This window comes from Schistocerca piceifrons, chromosome 10, assembly GCF_021461385.2.
Source record: "Schistocerca piceifrons isolate TAMUIC-IGC-003096 chromosome 10, iqSchPice1.1, whole genome shotgun sequence".
In the NCBI taxonomy this organism is placed as follows: domain Eukaryota; kingdom Metazoa; phylum Arthropoda; class Insecta; order Orthoptera; family Acrididae; genus Schistocerca; species Schistocerca piceifrons.
In genome coordinates this window covers 11,730,226-11,752,230 of record NC_060147.1, presented here as the reverse complement: position 1 = coordinate 11,752,230, position 22,005 = coordinate 11,730,226, and the positions used below count along the sequence as shown (strand labels likewise).

Below are 22,005 nucleotides of genomic sequence, written 5' to 3'. Positions count from 1 at the left end.
CGGCCGGCATCTCGTTATCATCCAAAGTTACCTTCGACAATAGCAGTTTGTTACTGACGGCTCAAACTTTGTCTGACAGTTGCAGAATGTTGGTCTCATTGCATTGAAATGGCTCTGAGCACTATGGGACTTAACATCTATGGTCATCAGTCCCCTAGAACTTAGAACTACTTAAACCTAACTAACCTAAGGACATCACACAACACCCAGCCATCACGAGGCAGAGAAAATCCCTGACCCCGCCGGGAATCGAACCCGGGAACCCGGGCGTGGGAAGCGAGAACGCTACCGCACGACCACGAGATGCGGGCTCTCATTGCATTGAAGGGACACATTTAGTCTCTCGAGTTTTTAAAAGTATCACTAAGACACAGGAGCTTCGAAACACAGTATCTCCGAACTTCTTGGAATTCAAACGTTTCTCTTGAATAAGCTAAGAGTAAACTTCATTCCTGAGTTAATGCACTCTCTTCAAGGCGTTCCCATGTGAAGGCACCGAGAGTTGCTGTAAAAAGTTAGGGAAGTGTGCTCAGCTACGATATCAACGCTCATTTCTTGAAAAAATCTCGACTTAAGTGGCCGACGTCTACATCTACATCTACATATATACTCCGCTAGCCACCCAGCGGTGTGTGGCGGAGGGCACGATTCGCGCCAAAGTCATATTTCCCTCCTCTGTTCCACTCGCGGATCGCGCGAGAGAAAAACGACTGAACGCCTCAGTACGAGCTCTTATTTCCCTTATCTTTGAATGGTGATCATTGCGCTATTTGAAAGTTACTGGTAATAATATATGCTCTACATCCTCGGCGAATGTAGCATTTTGGAATTTAGTGAGTAGACCCTTCCGTTTGGCGCGCCTATATCTGCAAGTGTATCCCACTTCAAACTTACTATGAGATTTGTAACGCTCTCACGATGGCTAAATATACTAGTCAGGAATCTTGCCGTCCTTCTTTGGACCTTCTCAATCTCTTGAATCAGACCCATATGCTAAGGGCCCCATACAGACGAACAGTACTCTAAGACTGGACGAACTAACATATTGTAAGGAATTTCCTTTGCTGAAGGACTGCATCGCTTCAGGATTCTACCAATAAGCCGCAATCTAAAGTTCGCCTTGCACGTTACTTGTGTAATCTGATAATTCCATTTGAGATCATTTCGAATAGACGCATCCAGATACTTGACGGATGTTACCGCTTCCAAAGACTGGGAATTTATTTTGTACTCGCAGATTAATGGAGATTTTCACCTTGTTATTCGCAGTAGGTTACACTTACTAATATTGAGAGATAACTGCCGGTCATTACACCACGCATTTATTTTCTCTTTCGTGTGATACTACTTTCCTGTAGACTACTGCATCATCGGCAAACAGTCTAATGCCGCTGTAAATACCATCAACCACATCGTTTATGTAAATCGTAAAAAGCAGAGGACCTATTACGCTGCCCTGGGGCACACCTGAAGTTACGCTTGCTTCTGTTGAAGTCTCCGCATTCAGGACGACATACTGCTCTCTGTCTGTTAGAAAGCTTTCTATCCAACCACATATGTCATCGGATAGACCATAAGCGCACACTTTTTGGAGCAAGCGACAGTGCGGAACTGAGTCGAATGCCTTTCGAAAGTCGAGGAATATGGCATCAACTTGGGAGCCGGTATCTGGAGCCTGTTGTATATCATGCACAAAGAGGGCCAGCTGTGTCTCGCATGACCGCTGTTTCCTAAAACCTTGCTGGTTTCTGCAGATGAGCTTCTCAGAGTCTAGAAAGGTCATTATGTCTGAACACAAAATGTGTTCCATGATTCTACAAGAAATCGATGTCAGTGAAATTAGCCGGTAATTATGTGCATCCGATTTTCTCCGCATTTTATAGATTGCTATGACCTGGGCTTTCTTCCAGTCTCATGGAACATTCCGCTGTTCCAATGATCTCTGAGAGATGATGGATAAGAATGGTGCTATATTTGTAGCATAGTCAAAATATATAATGTTACGGGGATACCGTCTGGGCCAGATGCCTTCCTGGCGCCTAAGGATCTTAACTGTTTTACAATTCCAAATACGCGAAATACTATGTCATTCATCCTCGCGTTTGTTCGATAAATGAAAGGGGGAATGGTGCTGCAGTCCTCTACCGCAAACGAGTTTTCGAAAGCTAGGTTTAGGATTTCCGCCTTCTGTTTATCATCATCCGTTACATTATCCGTACTGCCAGCAAGAGAAGGTATTGAATTATTTGTAGCGTTCATAGAGTTTACGTACGACCAAAATTTTTTGGGGTTATTTTTAGAATCTGCAGATGAAATACTGCTTTCAAATTCGTTACAAGAATCTCTCATTGATCTTTTAACAGCTGCTTTCATTTCGCATAATGAAGTTTACGACTGCAATCGCTGACTAACGACCCTCACGAAAGACGGGGCTCATCCTAGTGCTTCTCGGGGAATAAAACAGTGTGTCCAAATAGCAGGAGGGAGGCTCTTTACGGATCTGAGCTTGCAATCCGGTGTAACAGCTGCCCATACTACGACGCCCATCTGTACACATGGCTACACAGTTTTCCCAATTTTCTTCCATAAAAGAGAGTAGTAGTTCAAAGAATGGTATTGCCCAAATAAAGCAACTCCCCGTCTAAAGACCTGCGCGCATCCACAAAATATGGTGTTATGCCTCTGGTGGAACGGCGACGGAGTGGTGTACTACGAACTGCTTCCCAGATATGTAACCATCACCCCTGACATTTATTGTCAACAACTGAGACGCAGACCAAAGACAGCGACCAGGAAGACTGCGTGAAGTGAAGTGTTGCTACTACACGATAGCGCCGGCCCCCATTCTGCTTCACCGAGAAAAAACGCTATGCAGGCGTTGGGTTGGGAAGTCATTTCCCACCCATCTTATTCACTTGACCTTGCGCCCTCAGATTTTCACTTTTTCCGCTATCGAACAACCTTGAAAGAACTTTCTTTCCGGGTGAAAATGGTCGCCCAACATGGCTCGACGAGTTGTTCGCATCAAAACTACGTAGTTTCTACAATCGCAGAAGCGAAAAATTACCTCAGCGTCGGCAGAGTGTAGTAGATAGCGAAGGAGAATATATTACTGCTGACTAAAGTCTCTGTTATGTATATCTCTTTTGTTCGTTAAACGTACTTATGCACCAACACAGTTATAGGTAACATGTTCTGCGTAGCTTGTAAAATAATGTCTTCCGCTGTGGTGCGAGGTTTCTTGTTCTTTACTACACTGTAAGCAACATTGAAAGATGACAGAATAGCCTGTGTAGGAATTGGATCTTGTTTTGTGAATTTTTTTTTTTTTTTGGTGTGTTTTCTCTCAACTTATGGGAAAAGTATTCCAGTGTTTCCTTTGCCAAACTTCCGTGATTTGATTTCAAATGTCTCGTTTCATTTTATTAGGAATCATGCTTCAAGTAACTTGAGTTTCGAAACAAATGGCACATTGTGATCTTTTCTCATTTTCAACGGTAGTAGACGTACACTTAAATCCTGCCCTCGGGTATCTGCCGTCATACTTTCTGCATTTTCGTGCATACGTGTCATTGGTACTGCAAGACGCATTTAAAATATCACAATTCGTAGTTACATTTAAAAATTTGTCCATGCTAACAAACACAAATCACAGGAGACAATCAATAAATGAAAACGATAAACATTCGACAAAACTAATCTTCAAACTGATGTTTATTGAATGAAAGGAAATGAGTCACGTAGCACGATTCGACTGCCAGAGTAACTGCCAGATGTGACTGCCGGCGCGCGCGTTGTTCTTTTACTCACAAAGAAAACAAAATAAATTATTTGAAGTCACTGCGACACACATAGGGGAACACCTCGACGCTCCTGAAAGCTTCAAAGCACAGTTTCAAAACCGCTGTTCTCTAGTTAATTTTATAACTCACTTTACATGCGCTGTATATCAGTTTTACGTCGTTTTCTTGATATATTCATGTAATTTCTTGGTATTTTAGGTCATAAAAATGTAGGCCCTGTGGTTACGGCGTTGAATGTGATAGTGCTACTTGTGACTTGTAGCTGTGACTGAATCTACAGCCAGGTGGATAAATGATAACTTATTATTGAGGAAACTGTGACTGCTCAATTACTTCCGATTTTTAACAGATGTGTGTGTTTTTGCCTACCGTAATGTTCATCATTTATTTTAAAAATGGGCCATACCAACAACAACAACAACTAAAAAAAAATCTGGTTGCATCATTCGAACACACGATGAGACGAAATATTTAAAGATGAATTTGATAGCCACGAAATACGTATATTTGTGGATTTACCTTCATGGGGGCTCCAAACAAGTTGCTAATTGCCAATAATGACTAGGCAGATCGCCAAGTCTGCATTGTCAATTGGAGACTTAAATAGGATAGTTATACAATGGAAAATAGTGAAAAGTGAGGACACTTTAATATTTTAATCATCATTTATTATGTTTCACAAAATTATCAAATGATCACAGTTAATACAAGACCTTAAATAAGCGCACAACCAAAACCATATATGTTTTGTAACTATGTAAGTACGTACATAAATATTTTGGTATTTATTTAGAATATCGCTAAGCGTGACATATTTCAGGTTACAAGAGTAGAATATTTTATTTCATGTACTCGTAGCATTGACACATGAAGCATAGAGATATATACTTTAATATCAGATCCCAATATGGGACGGAAAAATAAGACACGGCGTGTACTTTCCAGAGTTCTTAAGCTCTGAAATGATATGCTTTCGACGAAAGATGCAATGGGAGGTGAACAATGGCGAAGACTTTTGAAGCACACAACGTTACGTTTTGAGTAACAGTTCGTCTCCTGATCGGCATTGTTTATTTAATGCCGACAAGGAAAGGTTTCTGAATATTCTGGTGAAAACAACATTAAGAAGATCAAAATGAAAGACCTGCTAAAAGGGGGTACGGGGTGACATGATCGAGTAACTAACATTATGCAGGTTATTTTTTGATTCTAAGGCGTGACAGCTTATTGTCTTTTTGTACATAACTGGTGTGAAATGAGTCTCCTGTAATTCGAATTGTATGACTGTAAAAGAAAATGACAAGTCCAAACATAGTTGCCGTATACTGGAGATATAGAGAGCACTCGTGAATGGCGTGACGTGCACCCTATTATCAAAGAGAGACAATAGTATTTGTATTATACGTCTGTCGTGGTTGTTTTCCTCAGCTGATGGTTGGCAACAAGAAGTGTTGGTACTAGCTACAGACTTCTCTAAAGATGATAGAAGTGATGAGTAATCTCCTAAAGAAAAGTACGAGGAAAACCATGCCTGACAATTTTAGAATATGATGTTTATTGATAGGGCTATGATAAGGGCGGTTTAAGACTGAGTTTAGGTATAGTAGTTCTTAATGTTTAAGTAGGAGCAGAGGAAGAAATTGCGTAGCTAATGGCGTGAAGTAATGGAATGATGACGTGAGGTAAGTGCTCCTGGTGATGTAGCGCGATTTGATCCACAATTCTGGTTGTTTTTTTTCACACAATGTCGCTTTTGTACAAAGGCAGTAGAAGCAGAACGTTTACTGCGAACAAAGAGCAGAATTTCTTCTGAGAACAGAGGCGGCGTGCCTTGAGGAAAGCGTTTAGAGACTGCGGTGGGACGGCGTGGGAGGTGAATTTCTCCTCCCCATAGTGACTCAGCGTCGCTTCCGTATGGAGAAGTTGCTGGAAAATCTCCAGTTCCTCGCAGCCCACTCCAGCTCTGCTGTGGACAGGCGGTGTCAGCTGGCTAGGCCGTAGAGTGTCGAACCGGTGACCAGCGAAGAGCGTGCGCCGTCGACGTCGGCGTGTTCATCCCCAGAAGGCGGAGAAGCCGCCGAAGGTCGTGTAGCTGCACTGCGACCCCAGCTGCGAGTAGCCGCGCACCTCTGCAACAGACACGGAGAGACCAGGTTGGCAACACTGCCCAGTCATGTCAATTACCACTAGAATGGACGTCATGTGCGGACGTCTCAAATAGGCTGTACTAGACCCATGCCACTAACAAGTTTTCATAGCTTATGCAGAAGTTAAATGTGTGCTGGACTGAAAACCTTATGGAAGTTTTCATCAGGATAAAGCACTACTGGTGTCACACAAGTTGTTTAAAAAAACTGGTCAGGTTTGAGAAGGTCTCGCACTCCGAGTATTCCGTACAAACTTAAATTCTGTATACAGACAGCTCATCCGTCCCACGAATCGAGAATATCGACGATTTTTGCCTCATATTGACACTGAGAAGATGTTGGCCCCGGGAATTCCAAGACTTTCGAGTCTATTTTAATTTTAATTCTGAAATCGGGTAATAAATGGCAAAAGAAATATCTTTTTCGTGTGATATAATTACAATCGACAATTTTTTTCTTTACTTGTCCCGGGAAACCGTGGTGCTTGCCAAATTTTATTGCTGTAGACGAAATGGAAACACCCTTTAATTTCTGATGAGTGAGTTTGCGAGCATCAAAATATATGATATAAATGGTCGTATCTTTTCATGGCACTGACGTAGAAGCTTAGATTTAATACGCCGCCAAGGGTCTATAGGTTTCATTATGTAACATAAATTTGAACTTGATACTTCTACCCGATCCCGAAAAAAAAAGAGTTCTTAACAGATGGACGAACATACAGTCGGATAATAAACGTCGAAAAAGATATTTTTCGTAAGTTTGTTTTCAGACGTTTCACGCCAAGTGGAGGATAAAACGCGATTCATTCGAAAAGGCCATCTGTGGGCACTCGGTGGACGTCCACAGGCTGTACTAGAGTGCAAATTCCACTCTTCATCGGGGATGAACGGGAGTCAGCATGGATGCACGAACCAGCCACCTACTGCAACGTTTGGTGAACATTCGTTGAGCAGATACTGTGGGTAGCCCCTCGGTTCATCTGGGCTGCCGGTTGCTCAACAGCTGGACGTCTGTTCGCCCATACGCTTCTCCGCAGCCTTCAGTCATGCCTTTTATCTGTGCCTGCGGTGGACCACAGTTGCCTTCGCTCCAGTTTTGGATAGTGCCATTTTTCCAAGCAGGGTGTACTTTAACTACGACGGCACACCAACTATTTACAAACTTAACCATGCCAGAAATGTTTGCACCCTCGATCCGCTTTTGTACGACGGATAAATCGCTCCGTGTTTACGTTACGGCAACGACTGCACTGTTTTGCGCGTCCCCCCGACTCGCTCTATATACCTTCCAGTGGTAGTTCTGCCAACTGTTGCCTGTACATGGTTATTATACAATACTTGCCATTACAATTTCTACACCAAGAAGAAATGCAGATGGTAAACGGGTATTCATTGAACAAATATATTATACTAGAACTGACATGTGATTACATTTTCACGCAATTTGGGTGCATAGATCCTGAGAAGTCAGTATCCAGAACAACCACCTCTGGCCGTAATAACGGCCTTGATACGCCTGGGCATTGAGTCAAACAGAGCTTGGATGGCGTGTACAGGTACAGTTGCCCATGCAGCTTCAACACGATACCACAGTTCATCAAGAGTAGTGAATGGCGTATTGTGACGAACCAGTTGTTCCGCCACCATTGACGAGACGTTTTCAATTGGTGAGAGATCTGGAGAATGTGCTGGCCAGGGCAGCAGACGAACATTTTCTGTATCCAGAGAGGGCCGTACATGACCTGCAACATGAAGTCGTGCATTATCCTACTGAAATGTAGGGTTTCGCAGAGATCGAATGTAGGGTAGAGCCACGGGTCGTAACACATCTGAAATGTAACGTCCACTGTTCAAAGTGCCGTCAATGCGAACAAGAGGTGACCGAGACGTGTAACCAATGGCACCCCATTCCATCACGCCGGGTGATATGCCAGTATGGCGATGACGAATACACGCTTGTAATGTGCGTTCACCGCGATGTTGCCAAACACGGATGCGACCATCGTGATGCTGTAAACAGAACCTGGATTCATCCGGAAAAATGACGTTTTGCCATTCGTGCACCCAGGTTTGTCGTCGAGTACACCATCGCAAGTGCTCCTGTATGTGATGCATCGCCAAGGGTAACCGCAGCCACGGTCTCCGAGCTGATAGTCCATGCTGCTGCAAACGTCGTCGAACTGTTCGTGCATATGGTTGTTGTCTTGCAAACGTCCCCATCTGTTGACTCAGGGATCGAGACGTGGCTGCACGATCCGTTACAGCCGTGCGGATAAGATGCCTGTCATCTCGACTGCTAGTGATACCATCCCGTTGGGATCCAGCATGGCGTTCCGTATTACCCTCCTGAACCCACCGATTCCATATTCTGCTAACAGTCATTGGATCTCGACTAACGCGAGCAGCAATGTCGCGATACGATAAACTGCAATCGAGATAGGCTACAACCCGATCTTTATCAAAGTCGGAAACGTGATGGTACGCATTTCTCCTCCTTACACGAGGCATCACAACAGCGTTTCACCAGAGCAACTCCGATCAACTGCTGTTTGTGTATGAGAAATCGGTTGGAAACTTTCCTCGTGTCAGCACGTTGTAGGTGTCGCCACCGGCGCCAGCCTTGTGTGAATGCTCTGAAAATCTAATCATTTCCATAGCACAGCATCTTATTCCTGTCGGTTAAATTTCGCGTCTGTAGCACGTCATCTTCGTGGTTAAGCAATTTTAATGGCCAGTAGTGTACGCTGACGAAAAACGAAGCTGATGTTCACATTAATGTGACTCAGACGTGTATTAGCACTTTATTTTTAGCACTAGAATCATGATACCGTCAATTCGAACAGTAGGCCTCACCTCCTCTCACCGAGACGGCAGTTACCGTAAAAAGGAGTGAAATTTTTTGACGTACATCGAGTTGTTATTTTATGGTACCTCGCGAAATGTCGTATCTGTTTCGGGGAGGGACACGTCTGCGATGAGAGTGGCTGTCCTGTTCCGGGTGCTCCTTACTCCGCCGGGCCACTCGGCGCACCTGCCAGAGGCTGACGGCGGAGGAAATTGCGAGGGGCCTAATTTCCCCGGCAGTCCGCCCCGAGTAATTTCCAAGCGTCGCCGAGGCGTGCTCTGCCGACCAATGAGCGTTGCCCGGCCCCACTCCTGGCCCTGGCTCTGGCCTTACCTATCGGACGCAGTGTCTCGCTTTGGTCGCTTGGGAACTTCGAACGTGTACACGCCTATGAGTGCCATAGGGCAGCGTTTTAGGTCCAGCTTTAGTAGCTGTCATACACTAAAGCTCCAAAGAAACTGGGTCAGGCATGCGTATTGAAATACAGAGAGATATGTAAACAGGCAGAATACGCCGCTGCGGTCGGCAATGCCTATATAAGACAACAAGTGTCTGACGCAGTTGTTAGATCAGTTACTGCAGCAGGTTATCAAGATTTAAGTGAGTCTGAACGCGGCGTTATAGTCTGCGCACGAGCGATGGGACACAGCATCTCCGAGGTACCGATGAACTGGGGATTTTCACGAGTGTACTGTAAATATCAGGAATGCGGTAAAACATCAAATCTCCGGCATTGCTGCGGCGAGAAAAAGATCCTGCAAGAACGGGACCAACAACGACTGAAGAGAATGGTTCAACGTGACACAAGTGTAACCCTTTCGCAAAGTGCTGCAGATTTCAATGTTCGGCCATGAACAAGTGTGAGCGTAAGAACCATTCAAGGACATCATCGATATGGGCTGTCGGAGTCGAACGCCCTCTCGTGTACACTTGATGAATGCACGACAAAGCTTTACGCCTCGTCTGGGCCCGTCAACACCGACACTGGAATGTTGATGACTGGAAACATATTGCCTGGTGAGATGACTCTCGTTCCAAATTAAATCGAGTGGATGGACGCGTACCAATACAGAGACAACCTCATAAATCCGTGGACCCTGCATGTCAGCAGGGGACAGTTCAAGCTGGTGGAAGCTCTGTAATGGTGTGGGGCGTGTGCAGTTGGAGTGAGTGACACGCGTAAAGCTGAAATACTAAACACCTTTTTCCAAAGCTGTTTCACAGAGGAAGACCGCACTGCAGTTCCTTCTCTAAATTCTCGCACAAACGAAAAAATGGCTAACATCGAAATAAGTGTCCAAGGAATAGAAAAGCAACTGGAATCACTCAACAGAGGAAAGTCCACTGGACCTGACGGGATACCAGCTCGATTCTACACAGAGTACGCGAAAGAGCTTGGCCCCCTTCTAACAGCCGTGTACCGCAAGTCTCTAGAGGAACGGAAGGTTCCAAATGATTGGAAAAGAGCACAGATAGTCCCAGTCTTCAAGAAGGGTCGTCGAGCAAATGCGCAAAACTATAGACCTATATCTCTAACGTCGATCTGTTGTAGAATTTTAGAGCATGTTTTTTGCTCGAGTATCATGTCACTTCTGGAAACCCAGAATCTACTCTGTAGGAATCAACATAGATTCTGGAAACAGCAATCATGTGAGACCCAACTCGCTTTATTTGTTCATGAGACCCAGAAAATATTAGATACAGGCTCCCAGGTAGATGCTATTTTCCTTGACTTCCGGAAGGCGTGCGGTACAGTTCCGCACTGTCGCCTGATAAACAAAGTAAGAGCCTACGGAATATGAGACCAGCTGTGTGGCTGGATTGAAGAGTTTTTGGCAAACAGAACACAGCATGTTGTTATCAAAGGAGAGATGTCTACAGACGTTAAAGTAACCTCTGGCGTGCCACAGGGGAGTGTTATGGGACCATTGCTTTTCACAATATATATAAATGACCTAGTAGATAGTGTCGGAAGTTCCATGCGGCTTTTCGCGGATGATGCTGTAGTGTACAGAGAAGTTGCAGCATTAGAAAATTGTAGCGAAATGCAGGAAGACCTGCAGCGGATAGGCACTTGGTGCAGGAAGTGGCAACTGACCCCTAACATAGACAAATATAATGTATTGCGAATACATAGAAAGAAGGATCCTTTATTGTATGATTATATGATAGAGGAACAAACACTGGTAGCAGTTACTTCTGTAAAATATCTGGGAGTATGCGTGCGGAACGATTTGAAGTGGAATGATCGTATAAAATTAATTGTTGGTAAGGCGGGTACAAGGTTGAGATTCATTAGGAGAGTCCTTAGAAAATGTAGTCCATCAACAAAGGAGGTGACTTACAAAACACTCGTTCGACCTATACTTGAGTATTGCTCATCAGTGTGGGATCCGTACCAGATCGGTTTGACGGAGGAGATAGAGAAGATCCAAAGAAGAGCGGCGCGTTTCGTCACAGGGTTATTTGGTAAGCGTGATAGCGTTACGGAGATGTTTAGCAAACTCGAGTGGCAGACTCTGCAAGAGAGGCGATCTGCATCGCGGTGTAGCTTGCTCGCCAGGTTTTGAGAGGGTGCGTTTCTGGATGAGGTATCGAATATATTGCTTCCGCCTACTTATACCTCCCGAGGAGATCACGAATGTAAAATTAGAGAGATTAGAGCGCGCACAGAGTCTTTCCGACAGTCGTTCTTCCAGCGAACCATACGAGACTGGAACAGGAAAGGAATGTAATGAAATGGTTCAAATGGCTCTGAGCACTATGCGACTTCTGAGGTCATCAGTCGCCTTGAACTTAGAACTAATTAAACCTAACTAACGTAAGGACATCACACACATCCATGTCCGAGGCAGGATTCGAACCTGCGATCGTAGCGGTCCTGCGGTTCCAGACTGAAGCGCCTAGAACCACACGCCCACAACGGCCGGCGGAAGGTAATGACAGTGGCACGTAAAGTGCCCTCCGCCACACACCGTTGGGTGGCTTGCGGAGTATAAATGTAGATGTAGATGTAGAATGGGTCGGTCAGGAGAACTCAGTTAGGTAGTTAAGTCGAATGTGGACTGGTCACTCAAACCCTTCTAAAGCTGCAAAAAACTGTTGGTGATGTCAGTGAGAGGGAACGTGTAGGAAGCTCCACAGCTACACAGACCCGGCAGACGTCACACAGGGACCGCCTAGCAGCGCGGAGGATGGTGGTGAAAAATCGCTTGAAATTAGTGAAATACTTCCAGCAGTCCAGCTGGCACGATAACAGTGCGTAGGGGGTTAATGGAGTCCAGTGGTTGAGCAGCTCTTCATTAGCCACACGTTTTTTCAGTCGGCGTTGAGCGACACGTGAGGTGGTGTAAACATCGACGCCACTGAACACTGGATGAATGGAAACGAGTGATTTCGTGGAATGAGTTACGGTATAACTTTTTGGCAAACCGATGGGAAGCTTTGAGTTTAGCGAATACCTGGAGAACGCCAACGCGAACAGTGAAGCATGAATTAATGGGAGCGTTCCTCGTGGTTAGGGTATGCTCCTGTTATTGCGGTTAAGAAAACCCTAAATGCGAAAGAATCCCAACACATTTTACAGAATTGTGTTCTGCATACAGTGGGGGGAATGTTCGGAGACGACGCTTGTTTATATCAGGATGACAATGTATCCTGTCACAGAGCAGCATCTTTGAGGGAATGTTTCTTGGACAATAACATTTCTGAAATGCATTAGCCTGACCGGAGCTCAACCTGAGCCCAATGGAACGCATACGGGGTGAAGTAGAATGTTGATTTCACTCCGGCTCTTGACGAAGAATGGGCTACCATTCCTCTGTAAACATTCAGACACATCACTAAGAGTGTTCCCAGCAGAGCTCAAGCACAATGTATATGGGAAAATGAATAACGTTCGTAGTTCCACACTTGCTATTCAGCCCACTGGAATGGACAGCTGAGATCCCTGTCTGACCATCCAGATATACGTTTTGTGCTGTTTCTCTAGATCGTTTAATAGTTGATTGTTTTTTAACGACACGGGCAGTTGACTTGCCTGCTGTTGCCTCAATGATCTTACGCTGCCTTTTGTGAAGACCTCGAAGTCGAAGTGACGTTAAACCTGAATCTTCCCTGTTTTGTACCCCGAAAGACTGTCATTGAAGTGTTTAGGAAGGTTCTTACGAGACAAATGGCATCTTTCGTCGAGCAGATTTAGAAAGAAGTGGAAGAAAGCGGTGCAGGGATGGATGGATGGATAGATAGGTAGATAAAAAATAGATAACCACAGAAAGAGAGAGTGATATATATATATATATATATATAAGCGGTGCAGGGATGGATGGATGGATAGATAGGTAGATAAAAAATGGATAACCACAGAAAGAGAGAGTTATATATATATATATATATATATATATATATATATATATATATATATATATATATATGTATATATATGTGTGTATATATATATGAGAGAGAGAGAGAGAGAGATCGAGAGAGAGAGAGATAGAGAGAGAGGAAGGGGGAGGTAGAAGGACGATACGTGAAGAAAACTAATAGGGAGGAGAAAACACACATAAATGTTAGTTCCTTCCATATGTGATAGGAGCACTTGAAAGAGAGAAACTTACCACAGAGTCCAGGGTAGCGCTTGGACGGGGAGATGCCCTGGGACGAACAGGATGGGCTGCCCTTCTCGTAAGGGGCTGCTCCAACAACGTTACCTCTGCAACAGCAACAACATACACAACATAATACAACGCTGAACACAGCTCACCTCAACAGTAACATGTCTGAAAACAAACACCCCCACCCCCCCCCCCCCCCCCCCCCCCCCATACACGCACACAGACCTACGACAAATTTCGTAAATGATTGAATGTGATGAGAAACGGTAGTTGGCATATCCAGTTATTTAATGAAGCATCTGCAAGAATTGTTAATTCACACAGACAATTAAGTTTTGGAAAAAAGAGAAAAAAAATTGTTTGGTTCATGGGTTACCTCAAAATATCATATTGAATGAAGTTACATACCCGACATGAAGAGAAGAGCACCCAGAAGACATGGTCGGACACCATTGTAGCTTGGCACATGTACGCACCATTGACCGTTATTTAACTTGCTAGAGCTGCAATTTTCTGTGACGGATAGAGCGGCCACGCATTGCATGACTGTTGTTCGTGTTTACTGCTTTTTAAGCTCAATTTGCTTTTATAGTAGTACAGGGAAGGACCACACCGGATTTATTGTAATGGCATTGTCCCCATATACGAGGGTTGCCCTGAAAGTAAGTTCTGATCGGTCGCGAAATGGAAACCACTGGGAAAATCCGGCAAAGCTTTTCACAGACGTGTTGGGCAGTGTCTCTAGTATGCCCGTCGATCGTGTCGCGTCGCTCTTTTCAGTTCTGAGTGAACAGTGAGCATGTAAAGATGCGCAGGGAATAGCGTCTCCCGCCAAGTATGACGGCCTGGTTAGAGATTTCGCCTGTGTCATGCAGCCCACATACCACAACTGTCGAGCAGTTAATTCCTCATGCCAATTCTCGGCCGCACACTGCAGGGGCAATGAAGACGCTCCTGCAGCACTGGGAAGTGTTTGATCACCCACAATACAGTCCGTAATTGGCTCTCCCTGGGTCTCATCTCTGCTCACAAGAAGCGCTGGCTATGAAGACAAAATTTTTCCACAGGCATCGAGCTGCAGACCAGTGCAGATAACTGGCCGAAAGCACAGGCGGCTGCTTTCTATGACGAGGATATTGGAAAGTTGACACAACACTACGAAAAAAACTCGAAGTTGGAGCGGCAACAATGTAGAGAAGAAGGTGGAAGGTGTACCTAAGTGTTGCAAATAAAACGTTTCTGGACTTCACTGTGTTTACCATTTCGCGACCGATAGGAATTTACTTACTGGACAGTCGTCGTATTTCAGGTAACCAGCTGTCCGGGCAGAACGCATCGTTCGTAAGTTAATAAAGAACATTCTGCGACCTACGACTGTTTTTTAAATAGTTAGGAGTTAATTTTATCACTTTGCGTATTGTGTTTTCCAATGAACCTCTTGCTAGTAACAAGTTTTTTCGAGAAGCGGCTCTCGTCTTTGTTTTGTGCCGTTGTATTTACGTTCTTGTCGTTCAATTTCACCATTGAAAAACTCAAAACACACTCTTATGCGTTAGCACGTACTTGCACCAGTCTCTTCAGTTCATGTAGCAGCCTGTAAAGCATCAGGGTCACGGAAGCACCAAGAATAGTAAATACAAAACATTACTTTTTAAACTTTTGTGTTTGTTGTTGACGGTACAGCAAGCGCGAAAACTGAAGTAGGCTCCTTTAAGAATTTTGGGGATAAGCTGCAGTAGTATAATACAGAAGCAAGACTGCGGTTATTAAAAGGCAAAGGACATGAAAGTGAAGCAGTAGACGAGAACGTAGTGAGTCATCTATCCTCGATGTTATCTAGTCTGCACAGTGAGCAAGCTGTGAAGGAAAGTAAGAATAAATTTGGAGACGGAATTTGAAGTTCAGGAAGAAAAAATAAAACCTTTGATGCTTGCCAGTGACATAGCAATCCTCTCAGAAACGACAAAGGAGCAAGGACGGGAGTTGAACGGAAAGGATAACGTCTTGGAACGGTGGTACAAGATGATCATTAACTGAAGTGAAACATCGGAAATGCAGTGCAGTCGAATTACATGGGGAGATACTGGCGGAATTATATTAGGAAATGAGACGCAAAAAGGAGTAGGCGAATTTAGCTATTTGGGCAGGAAAGTGAGAGGTGTTGGCCGAAACAGAGTGAATGTAAAATGAAGACTGGGAGTGGGAAGAAAAGCATTACTAAAAAATAGAAATTTGCTAATGTGTGTACGTATCATAAATTAAAGTACCCCGCCACGCTTTTGTGTCTGTATGCGAACGATAATCTCAGGTACTTCTGTAGCTATTTTCATAAGGTTTTTACTAACATGTTAGATCGATTCACGTGGAAGATTTGTGTGTATAATTTACAAAGATTTCGTACAAATTGGCTGAGCTACGATAATAATTGTCATTTGGTCGTGCCTCATGAGAAGTTTTCCGGCGTGCTCTTCTTAAATCGTTTAAGTTGTACGAAAATTGATGTGGAGGAATTGTTCCTCTAAAAAAAAGCTAAATAAAAGCCACCATATTGTATGTTTATCTGTTAAGAGAAATTAGTTAATATCATGTAAGATACACGTGAAAAACTTCAACGTAGGTGAGTGATTTGCAACACAAAATACGAATATTTATCAAAATACATATTGCATTTAAACTCCATTACAACAGTTTACATCCCAAACACTTAACACCAAGTGTTTTTAGGCTGACTGTGTATAGTTGGTGCTACCCGTGTAAAGCTGATGCGGGTCGCTAGTCGTGTATAAAATCAGAAAGTTTTTTCTAATGATGTTTGCCTGGAGTGTAGCCCTGAACAGAAGTGAAACATGGTCGATAAGCGCAAGAGAGCAGAAGCGTTTGGGATATTGTACTACAGAAGAAATCTGCAGAGTAGATGAGTAGATCAAATGAATAACAATTACGGAAAGAACCGAACAGGGGAAAAAAGGAAATTTATGGCGCAACGTGACTAGAGGAAGGGATTGCCAGTTTTGTAAAGGAAGGAAGTGTGTGTGTGTGTGTGTGTGTGTGTGTGAGTGAGTGAGTGAGTGAGTGAGTGAGAGAGAGAGAGAGAGAGAGAGAGAGAGAGAGAGGAGGGAGGGGGGGAGGGGAATTGCAGAAGGAGACGAAGGCTGGAATACAATAAGGTGGTTCAGGTATATGTAGGGTGCAATAGCTTTGCGGTTGCACAGGATAGACTATCACGGAATGACGATCAGAACAGTTACAACAGTTTTATGTTGTCAGACGATCGTTTCTAAGAAAGCTGGTAGCGATTAAAATTTGTGATAGATTAGCAGATGTTAGTGTTACATAAATGCAAAATTCCCTATTAATTGAGAGACTTACCCAGGGCCGTAGTTGCAGACATAGAGCTTGGTGTATCCGCGGCTGCGGTCGTAGAAGAAGCTGTAGCCGCAGCCCACCAGGTACGTGTCTCCCCACACCAGCTGCAACACAACAGCGGGGGCTGTGAGGGAGCAGCCAGTCTAGCCGCGAGCGGTAAATTCACGGACACGACAAAAACTTGAAATTTGGAGGGGGTGTTAATTTTATACTATAGGTATCGCTTAAGAAGTGATTTTTCGACATTCCTCCCCTCCATGCCCGTACAGGCCTCGGAAGGCCCAAAGGTACCGACCGACTGCCGTGTCATCCTCAAGTGAGAGGGGTCACCAGATGCCGAGGGGCATGTTCCGGTGTTTTTGGAAATTCAATCCCAAGGGGGTGAAATAGGGGATGAAAGTTTTTATGTGAATGGTTCGTTATATTACAACATTTTTAGAGCTAAATATATCAAATTTGGTGTCTCCTCTAGAAATATGTGTTATGACATGAAAGTCTGTACAGAAATGTTATCATAATATTGAAAGGGACGTATTAACAAAGACTTCCGATCCCCGGTACCTGTTAGTGAGAAGTACATTCGAAAAAGACCATCTTGCTATGGACTTAATTCAAAAATGGTTCAAATGGCTCTGAGCACAATGGGACTTAACATCTGAGGTCATCAGTCCCTTAGAACTTATTGTTGTTGTGGTCTTCAGTTCTGAGACTGGTTTGATGCAGCTCTCCATGCTACTCTATCCTGTTGCAAGCTTCTTCATCTCCCAGTACCTACTGCAGCCTACATCCTTCTGAATCTGCTTGGTGTATTCATCTCTTGGTCTCCCTCTACGATTTTTAACCTCCACGCTACCCTCCAATACTAAACTGGTGATCCCTTGATGCCTCAAAACATGTCCTACCAGCTGATCCCTTGTGCCACAAATTCCTCTTCTCCCCAATCCTATTCAATACCTCCTCATTAGTTATTTGATCTATCCATCTAATCTTCAGCATTCTTCTGTAGCACCACATTTCGAAAGCTTCTATTCTCTTCTTGTTTAAATTATTTATTGTCCACGTTTCACTTCCATACATGGCTACACTCCATACAAATACTTTCAGAAACGACTTCCTGACATTTAAATCTATACTCGGTGTTAACAAATTTTTCTTCTTCAGAAACGCTTTCCTTGCCATTGCCAATCTACATTTTATATCCTCTCTACTTCCACCATCATCAGTTATTCTGCTCAAATAGCAAAACTCCTTTACTACTTTAAGTGTCTCATTTCCTAATCTAATTCCCTCAGCATCACCCGACTTAATTCGACTACATTCCATTATCCTCGTTTTGCTTTTGTTGATGTTCATCTTATATCCTCCTTTTAAGACACTGCCCATTCCGTTCAACTGCTCTTCCAAGTCGTTTGCTGTGTCTGACAGAATTACGATGTCATCGGCGAACCTCAAAGTTTTTATTTCTTCTCCATGGATTTTAATACCTACTCCGAACTGTTCTTTTGTTTCCTTTATTGCTTGCTCAATATATAGATTGAATAACATCGGGGATAGGCTACAACCCTGTCTCACTCCCTTCCCAAACCTAGATCTTACAACTACTTAAACCTAACTAACCTAAGGACATCACACACATTCATGCCCGAGGCAGTATTCGAACCTGCAGCCGTAACAGTTGCGCGCTTCCGGACTGTTGCGCCTAAAACCGTTCTTCCACAGTGGACGGCTTGACCTTAATTAAAGTGAAAATTTAGATGATGTTGCAATACTGGGTATGCGAGCGAAGCAGAACGTGGTAAACTAGTATTATATGCGGCGTAAAAGTAATGAACGTAAAGTCTATGCGTGAAGCCCATGGCGGGGTGCGGGTAGAGCGGCACTAGGAGGGGAGTGCGGCGTGACGTACCTGCGTGTAGTGTCCGGTGGCGGCTCCCAGGCTGCCGTCCTGGTAGCGGTAGGCGGCCACCTCGCCGTACCAGGCGGCGATCTGCCGCGCGAAGTCCGGCTCCGGGCTCACCTGCCGGCGCGTCGTCCACGTGGCGGCCACGTTCTGGCCCACCGGGAAGCGCGCTGCAACACACGTGTGCGTCGCGTCAGCGCCGGCCCAGGCTGTGCCGTGTCATCGCTGTACTGCCGTCCCCACACCAGATGTGTGCTGTCACAGGGCTTCTAGTCGAGACCGATGGGAAATCTGCATCCCAGAAATATAAGGGTTATGACTGCAAAAGGCTTTTTTGATTGTTGACTGGCGACTCCATGGAGTGTTCTGTCCACCACGACCAGATAATGGATACATTTGGAAGGAGACACAGCATTGGTCGTTTTATTTATTTTCTTTTTTTCTCTTTTTTTTTCGTTTATTATCCGCAAAATCGGTTTTCGGTCACTTAGTGACCATCCTCAGTGCTGTAATATACAATTGAAATTGGTAGGCCCTGGTATCAACAACCTTAGAGCGATCACATGATTGTGAAAGTACTGGGCTGTCCCATGAGTTCGTTCGCCTTTCGTTACAGTGCAGTCACGAAGAACGCCTGGGAACATACCTCCCCGCAGTGCAGCTACGATAGGGTGGTTGCCGAGCTGTCTGCTTACACACTTCACGCACAATATCGTGCACAACTTAAGAACATGGATCGGTTTTGTAAACAAACTAATTATTTGGTGCAATATACACCATTATGGTCGCCAATATATATTTCATTTTCTCTGGAAGCTTATAAATGGCATTCTTACAAAACAGTGGAGGGGGGGGGGGGGGGTTCAGGTTGATGGACTTCTCGGGTCAGTCTGCAGTCCTCCAAGGAGATGAAAGGCGTTTGCCATCCAGGAAATTCTGCAGCGAATAGAATAGGTGAAAGTCGAAAGGGGCAATGCCTGGCGAATACAGCGGTCCGGGTAACACATCCCACTCAAATGAACGCAGCTTTTAATGGGTCAGCATAGAGGTATGTGGTCTGGCGTTGTCGTGGAGAAAGATGACTTCAGCCGTCTCTCATCGCTGCTCGCCCTATATGTCTCGGAAGTGAGAATCTCATTCGGAAGAACTTTGTAGCACAGGACGGCTTTGCAGCCCCGCCAGATGAGAAGTAAAGCCCTGGTTTAGGAACGGATAGTGGTGGCTGCACAGTCTTGCGCCACGCTTTACTCTTCTGGGTACTGTGTACACGAACCACATCTCATCTCAGTTACCATCCGTTCCAGAAAAGGTGTATTCTGATTGCGGCTCAGTAAGGAGGCTCAGAGGGACAGGCGCTGAATCAAATTCGCTTCACTCAGTTCGTGAAGAACCCATACATCGCGATATTTGCGTATCCCAGCTTCCTCAAGTTCCTGGCTACTGCGGCACGGGTGACATTGTGCTCCAACGCCACACCCCCGCTGTCATTCGTGGGTTGCTGACTATCATGTCATCAAGCCGTCCCACGTCCGTGACCGTTGGTCGTCTAGATCGAGGGTTGTCCGTTAGGCCTAACAAGTTTCCGTGCAGTACTCATTCATTACAGTTTGGTTATGGAATAAAAGGAGCAGTAAAGTAAAGTCTTACGAAGCAATCATGTAGGTTTGCGCTAAGCGCCATTTCATAAGATACGTATCCATTACTCATTTATTGTAAATTATTTACTGAATAAAACCAGTATTACGGTATGTTATCTTGACCACACAAACACTTAGCCTTGTGGGACAACATTTTCGACAAGTACAGAACAAAGAAGGCATAATATATAATCTAGAATATATGTATACACCTCTCTGTACTAAAGGGTATCTCACGAGTACAACATCAATTCTGATTAGTTACTGTTGTGTTGGCAGAAGAGCCAACACCGAGTTACTAGAGGAGGCCGAAATGCACGCGTTTTAGCTCACGCAGGCTGGCGCGAGGAGGGAAGGACTATACTGACGTGAGGTCTGGAACATGACAAGGAATTAGAATTCAGAAAGCAGACGTAATTAGTTTCATACTTAACTTTAATCCATTAATGATGAACGTCGCTCTTGACGGTACATGATTCACAATATTATCTGTCCAGATTATATTAACTGAATATGGCGCCTTGCTAGGTCTTAGCAAGTGACGTAGCTGAAGGCTATGCTACTGTCGTCTCTGCAAATGAGAGCGTATGTAGTCAGTGAACCACCGCTAGCAAACTTGGCTGTACAACTGGGGCGAGTGCTAGGGAGTCTCTCTAGACTAGACCTGCCGTGTGGCGGCGCTCGGTCTGCAATCACTGATAGTGGCGACACGCGGGTCCGACGTATACTAACGGACCGCGGCCGATTTAAAGGCTACTACCTAGCAAGTGTGGTGTCTGGCGGTGACCCCACAGTTACTACGACTGGTTCCGTGAGCAATACGGTTACCGAAATACAAGATTTAAGATTGGAGTCACGGTCCCCAATATAGATCAGCGTGAAACTTAAAAAGACAGCTGACTCTCCCCAGGAAAGTTAAAGTTTCATTCTAGAAGCAATCCCGTAGGTTGTGGCTAACTCGTCTATTATTGTAGTTGCGCGGGTCCAGCGAGGTGTGTATGAGAGCTTCTCTGAATGAAAAAATGGGAGTGAGATAATGGGAGAAGAAAAAGTGTGAGGGCGGGTCGTTAGTCATACATGGATAGCTCAGGCGCCAAGAAAGGTAAGTTTCTGGGTTCGAGTACCCTGTCAGGCACACAGCTTTATCCTGCCACGAAGTTTCAATCTTCGTAGAGTTTGAACGTAAAGGAGAGACGGGTAGTGCGGTACTGGTACTCACAGACGTCGCGGTTGTGGTCGTGTCCCATGGTGCACTGGTCAGCCCAGCGCTGAGCGATGGACGCCAGCTCCTCGTCCCACACCTGCAACACACCAACACAAGGGTGAGTCCTGACAGGCAGCTAAGTTTTCAGTATTTACTATCGCTGTCACTGGTGCAACGCTGATGTGACTGGGATTTCGAGATCCGTTAAATACAAACTCTCAGCTGACAGCGCCCCTGTTATTTTTAAATGTACCACGAACTGTACTGAGACGAACATCTCAGTATATTGGTAAACCTGTCACTCCAGGAAATTTCAGAACCCCAGTGACACACTATGCGATACCACAGGTCATACAAAATAGATTACACTGCTTCAAAAAAAAAAAAAAGAGAGAGAGAGAGAGAGAGAGAGAGAGAGAGAGAGAGAGAGAGAGAGAGAGAGAGAGAGAAGGGAGAGTGTGTTTCAAATGGCTCTGAGCACTATG

The 22,005-nt window shown here is 44.6% G+C and overlaps 1 protein-coding gene across 1 annotated transcript in view; it reads right to left on the bottom strand.

Annotated features, from left to right (window-relative positions):
- Window positions 1–4,482: 4,482 nt before the first annotated feature.
- The window catches only part of LOC124718938 (venom allergen 5.02-like), a 52,646-nt gene continuing 35,123 nt past the window's right edge, over window positions 4,483–22,005 (bottom strand). Inside the window, exons 4-8 of the mRNA XM_047244603.1 lie at window positions 21,536–21,617; window positions 18,686–18,849; window positions 16,783–16,883; window positions 13,417–13,511; window positions 4,483–5,932 (exon numbers count right to left, since the gene is read on the bottom strand). Of these exons, the coding sequence (XP_047100559.1) occupies window positions 5,856–5,932; window positions 13,417–13,511; window positions 16,783–16,883; window positions 18,686–18,849; window positions 21,536–21,617 (519 nt within the window). The 3' untranslated portion in view covers window positions 4,483–5,855. The remainder of the gene's footprint in view (window positions 5,933–13,416; window positions 13,512–16,782; window positions 16,884–18,685; window positions 18,850–21,535; window positions 21,618–22,005) is intronic.